Genomic DNA, 6009 nt, shown 5'->3' on the forward strand with positions numbered 1-6009 from the left:
TTGATAAACTGGTTGTTATTGGTTGAATAAAACGATGCTTTTATCATCCACTTCCTGTTTGTGTCAGAGAATTATTGATCAGTTTATCTGTGTCTCAAATGACTTTTTTTCTGTTTCCTGTTTATTTTTCTACATTTCCGAGAAGCACCAGCAGTGATTAAAAGTTTGAGTCCAAAGTTTTGGTGATATTCAGGGTTCATCCTGTTCAATGTCCAGTTGTTTTTGCTTTTGTAATTTAGACGGAAATTATTCTCTGCTTCTCTTTACTATAAATTTGTGTTCTTAAGTCAACTTTGAGATTAATTTAATGTGCAGAGACCAGAGAACAATTGAATGTGCAGCATCAATAATGACGAGTGATCGACGGTGAAGCTGCACCTCCTCTGTTCGCCACACGGCGGCGCTGTCTGCGCATTAATGTGGCGATAATGACTCGGTGATTTATATTTAAACATTTCAGCCGCACTTTTGTTGTTATTTCCCCCCCTTATAACAAAAAGAAAAATGAAAAGAAAATTAAAAGAAGAGAGGAAGCGGCTCCGCTCATTTCAGTGCTGATTTATTCATTTAATTAAATTCATTGTAGCGCATAAAGAAAAACATACTGAATTAAGTTTCTGTACAAATGATAGACGGCAAATAACTACATAAATTAAATCATACAATGAATGTATCATTTCAACAGTGTTTATTTATCCATAATAGGTTTTATATAATGTTTTATAAAACTAAAAACATACTGATTCTGTGAATAATCGACGGATTTATTTTCATTTATTATTTCGAGTTTTTTTATTCCTCAATAACGTCTGATCGCTTTGCTTCTATTTCATCTGGTTTTTGTCTCCATTTCTGCTTCAAACAACCGAAACTAAACTTCTGCTGTAATGATCCTTTTAGCCGCGGGGAGGCGCTGCACGCCCGCCTCATTCATAAACTCGGACCTTCTGCAGAACCTCCAGAACCTCAGACCGAAACGGCAAAGTGATAAACAATAAACTGAGAATCGAGCTGTGAAATTATTGCAGCGGTTCCTGACCTGGAAAGTCCTGGAAAGTTATTAAACGTCCTTTAGAACCGCTCGAATCTTTTTATTAACCTGAATTCTGGGAAATTCTGGGAAATCTGGGAGAACCGCAGGAACCTTTTTGGGTCACACAAACAAACGTTTTCTAACCCGGGACTTCTGGATCTGGATCGGAACCGGCTGACAACGACCCTGAAGAGGCTCCAGTGCTGTGACGTCAGGCAGCCGATCAGCATTATTGATCCGTGACAGCAGCCGAGGTTCTGGGTTTCCTTTTTAAAAAAAAAATCTGCCACAGAAGTTTGGAAATTGTGATTAAATGCAGAAAAATCTTAAAGCATCATGAGAACGCAACAACGTTCTCCATCGGAACCGCAGAACCAAATAACATCGGATTATTCTGATTCAGTCCACAAACAGAATCAGAATTAAACAGGCCCAAAACAAAATAACAAACCATTCGACTGAAACCGAATTATTTTATTGTTTTGTTTTATTTAAATTATTTTCAACATTTTTGCTGCCTTTGTTTGTGTTTAAAAATAACAAAAACGTCCATTTGACACAATTTATGAAGAGAAATAAAAATAGTTCCACATTCACGTCCGATCCGACCTCACGGCTCCAACATCGATCATCAATTTCTGAACGGCGAGAAAAAAAAAAAAAAGGATTTCAGATTTTTCTGGTCTCCAAAACAAATTCAAGAAAAATCGATTCAACATTCGATCTATTCGATCTATAAATTTAACACTTGGAAAAAACAACCAAACCATCAATTCTGAGACGGGAGCTTTTATTTATTTTTTATCAGTTTAATAAACATTCCGAAATTTGGATAATCAATAAGAATATCAGTGACGTCAATGCGGTGGATTTTTGCTGCGCGTGGATCATAAATGTCACCATCAACATTACATACATTAGACGGTTGTGACGTCATCAGACGGTGCAGAATCTTTTATTTCTGCCCCTCAAAACCGAATCAAATTTGTGTCCGAAGTTGAGCCGAAGTCGGTTTTTACTGATCCGTGATCGATATCGGTGGCGGCTCGTGTTTCCGGTGGCTCTTCCCTCCATCTGTGCCGCGGGGGGGGGGGGGGGGGGAATATTGCGTTAAAGTCCGGACATTTTATTTGTTTGTGTTTGTTTGTTTTTCAGGTAAATATTGAGGAGGCGCGCGAGGCCAGAGCGCGTAACGCACACGCGCAGAGATGCGACCTCACCGCCCCAACGCACGCACGCACGCACGCACACGCACGCTGTTTGTTGTCTGGTGTAAAAACAGTTTGCAGGAAATAGCCTATTTGAGAGCAAATATGAGCAGCGGCGGGATTCGCGCGTGCACGCGGCCTCCCGGTTGTGGTGTGGTTGGGGGAGGGGGTGGCGTGCGGGCGTGCGTGCGTGCGCGTGTTGAGCGGAACGAGCGCTTGGGAGCTGAGGAACACCAGAAATGAGGCGCGCGGCCACCGAACCGGAGCCGGAGCCCGGATCGATCGTCCGGGTTTAATCGCGGATCTCCGCTAAATCAGGTCGATGCTTCCGCGGCCGCCGCCTGCAAACTTCGCATCAAGATGCGCGTTTGCAAAAGGCTGGCGGAGGACTTTCTGCGGCGTGCGCGGCGGCGCCGGACGTGCGCGTTTGGCCGCGCCCGGTGATTGGCTGGGCGCGCGGAGGACGTCTTAATATTTGCCGGCTGCGCGTCGCTGATTGGCTCGCGGCTCCCACGAGCGACCAATGTGTTTTCGTGTCTGCGGCTCGATAATTAATTGCAGCTATCTGTCTCCTATCGATGTGTGTGTGCGTGTGTGTGTTGTGTGTGTGCGCGTGTTTCCTTTTTTCCTCCACAAACCGAACATGAAATAGTTTGTTGGGCTACACTTTCCTTCCTCCTGTCGTCCCCCCTTCCTTCCTTCCTTCCTTCCTTCCTCGCTCCCCGTCCCGGTTCGCGGCTCAGTCCGGACAGAGACCCGCTGTGATCCTCCGCGCGGTGATGTTGGATATGGGAGAGCGCAAAGACGTCAAAATGATCCCCAAATCCTCCTTCAGCATAAACAGTTTGGTTCCGGAGGCCGTGCAGAGCGACAACAACCAGCAGCACCAGCAGAACCAGCAGAACCACAACCACCTCCAGCACCACGAAGCGGAGCAGAAAGCGCCGCTGGCGGCCGCGCAGCAGGGCGGCAAAGCGGAGCCCAAAAGCGACGCGTCGGAGGAGAAGGAGCCGCAGGAGGAGAAGAAGGAGGCGAAGGACGGCGACGGAGGCGCTTCCGGAGGGAAGGACGGAGAGAAGAAGAGCGGCAAGTTCGAGAAGCCCCCGTTCAGCTACAACGCGCTGATCATGATGGCGATCCGGCAGAGTCCCGAGAAGCGGCTGACGCTGAACGGAATCTACGAGTTCATCATGAAGAACTTTCCCTACTACCGCGAGAACAAGCAGGGCTGGCAGAACTCCATCCGACACAACCTCAGCCTCAATAAGTGCTTCGTCAAGGTGCCGCGGCACTAAGACGACCCGGGCAAGGGCAACTACTGGATGCTGGACCCCAGCAGCGACGACGTCTTCATCGGCGGAACCACCGGGAAGCTCCGGCGGAGGTCCACGACGTCCCGGGCCAAGCTGGCCTTCAAGCGCGGCGCCCGGCTCACCTCCGGCCTCACCTTCATGGATCGGACCGGCTCCCTGTACTGGCCCATGTCCCCCTTCCTGTCCCTGCACCACCCGCGGGCCAGCAGCGCGCTGGGCTACAACGGGACCTCGTCGGGTTACCCGGGTCACCCCATGTCCTACAGCACCATGCTGACCCAGAACATGAGCAACAACCACGCGTCGTTCCCCGCGTCCAACGGGCTCAGCATGGACCGGCTGGTCGGCGGAGACCTCCCGTACGCGACGCACCACCTGACGGCGGCGGCCCTGGCGGCCTCGGCGGTGCCGTGCGGCCTTTCCGTGCCCTGTTCCGGGGCCACCTACTCCCTGAACCCGTGCTCGGTCAACCTGCTGGCCGGCCAGACCAGCTACTTTTTCCCGCACGTACCGCACCCGTCCATGGGCGCGCAGAGCAGCAGCGGCGGGGCCGGCGGCAGCGGCGGCGGCTCCCTGCAGGCCGCCCGGGCCTCGGCCTCCAGCTCCCCGCAGGCCCCGGCCTCCTGTGACTCCCTCAGGCCGGCCCTGTCCGCCTCCCTGCCCGCCTTCTCGTCCGGACTCTCGGCGGGGCTCTCTGACTATTTCACGCATCAGAACCAGAGTTCGAGCTCCAACCCGCTCATACACTAACACATACCCCCCCACCCCAACCACCACCACCCCCCCCCACCCCGACCCCCCCGCGGGAGAGAAAATCTGAGAAAAATAACTGTAAGTTGAACATTTGACACTGTAAAAAGGAGGAAAAGATTCTAAAGTGTAGAAAAGTGAGAAAAGCAGCAGAGAAAACCCTGAAGCTTCAGGTATTTTTTAATATTATTGTCATGATTCTTCTTCTTCTTCTTCTGCAGGCTGGTTTTGTGTGTACAGGCTGTTTGTTCTGTGTTTGTCTGTAGTTCTGTCCGTTGTGCAATGTGACCTAAAATCCGAGAGAATGATGGGAACTGTAGGCTTTTACCACCTTCTCCTCCTGCTCTTGTCAGTCCTTTTTTTTTATAGAACGTGTATTTAAATTAGTTTTGTCTAATTTTGGAGATTTTAAAGAAGCTAATAAAAACGTGCACGAGCCGTGCGTGCCCGCATGTCTGCAGTATTATCAGGTTGTGAGATTTGATTTGATTTGAGTTCGTTTTCCCTGTAGATTCCGTCCGTTTGGAAACTCTTCATGTACATTTTATAGACCAAAGACTCAGTTTGTAGGAAGTAGAATAACGTGACTGAGGCCGTTTGTAGAGAGTTAAACAGTGAATGAGTGAACGGGTGAGTGAGTGAACGAGTGAATTCCACCTTCTTCGCTGCGGAAAAACGTCCTTTTATTGGGATTTTGGCGCCTCGTTTGGGTTTTTCTCTTTCTTGAATGTTTGTCACTCATGTTGGGCCTTAATCCTCGCTGTCTCATCAGGTGTTACGCTCGCTGATCTGCGTGTTGCGGGGAGACGAACGCAGATTTTTCGGGCTGATTTCTGCGCATGAATGTCTCGTTGATCTGTGGATGTTTTACGCGCTGAAGTCTGTAAACGGGACCGGACGAGGTCTCATCCTCCTCTTTTACTTTCTTTAGCAGGAAAAAAGAAAAAAAGAAAAAGTGTCTCATTGTAATTTAAATTTGCAAAGTGTAAAAACAGGAGTCAAATGCCTGAATATCTAATCTGAATGATTGTTCTTGAACTGTCGTCGCTAAAACTATTTTTCATGGTTGTGATTATATTGTGGTCTTATTCTGATTCCCGTGTTTTGTCGTTTAAACAAGTTTAAAAAAAAAGAGGAAAAACATGTTTTAATCATAAAAAATAAAATATTAGCTTACCTTCATAACTAACACAATCATTTGTTTTTTATTTCGTAAAGGTCCTTAAACGCATCATAAGATCACATCACATTTTTACAAAATTATCATCTTCCGGCGTAGTGATTTTATATATATACTATATATTATAGTATGTACATAAAATCTAAAATACATGGAGACAAATATAAATGAATACGTACATATATGCTGTGTAAAATCTCTAAAGTTTCTGGTTGTGGAGGCAGACGGTCATGTGACGCGGTCAGAGGTCACGTTCGGTTCAAATTTAAAAGATTTCTGAGTTTTTCTTCCCAGGCGGAATCTTACACCGTTATTATTTGTTGACCGTTATTTTTGGCTGTTAATCACAATTTTTTGGCGTGTTTCTATTCTGAGTTTAAATCGTCTTTTTTCCGCGTTTCTCTCTATTTAAAATTCGTCTTTCGGGACTTGTTTCTGCCGCGGAGGGATATTTTGATGCTATGCCGCTTAAATTTGTTCTTGATTTAACAGATTAAATTTTTATTCAGCTGATTTTATAGTTTG

At 47.1% G+C, this 6009-nt stretch overlaps 1 protein-coding gene across 1 annotated transcript; it reads left to right on the forward strand.

Annotated features, from left to right (window-relative positions):
• The first annotated feature begins 2129 nt into the window (after window positions 1–2129).
• On the forward strand, window positions 2130–5498 carry foxg1a (forkhead box G1a). The gene is given in 1 exon segment (XM_057011523.1): window positions 2130–5498. A coding segment is annotated over 1 exon segment (1284 nt). The 5' UTR covers window positions 2130–3020; the 3' UTR covers window positions 4305–5498.
• The last annotated feature ends 511 nt before the right edge of the window (window positions 5499–6009 follow it).

This window comes from Takifugu flavidus, chromosome 16, assembly GCF_003711565.1.
Source record: "Takifugu flavidus isolate HTHZ2018 chromosome 16, ASM371156v2, whole genome shotgun sequence".
Lineage (NCBI taxonomy): Eukaryota > Metazoa > Chordata > Actinopteri > Tetraodontiformes > Tetraodontidae > Takifugu > Takifugu flavidus.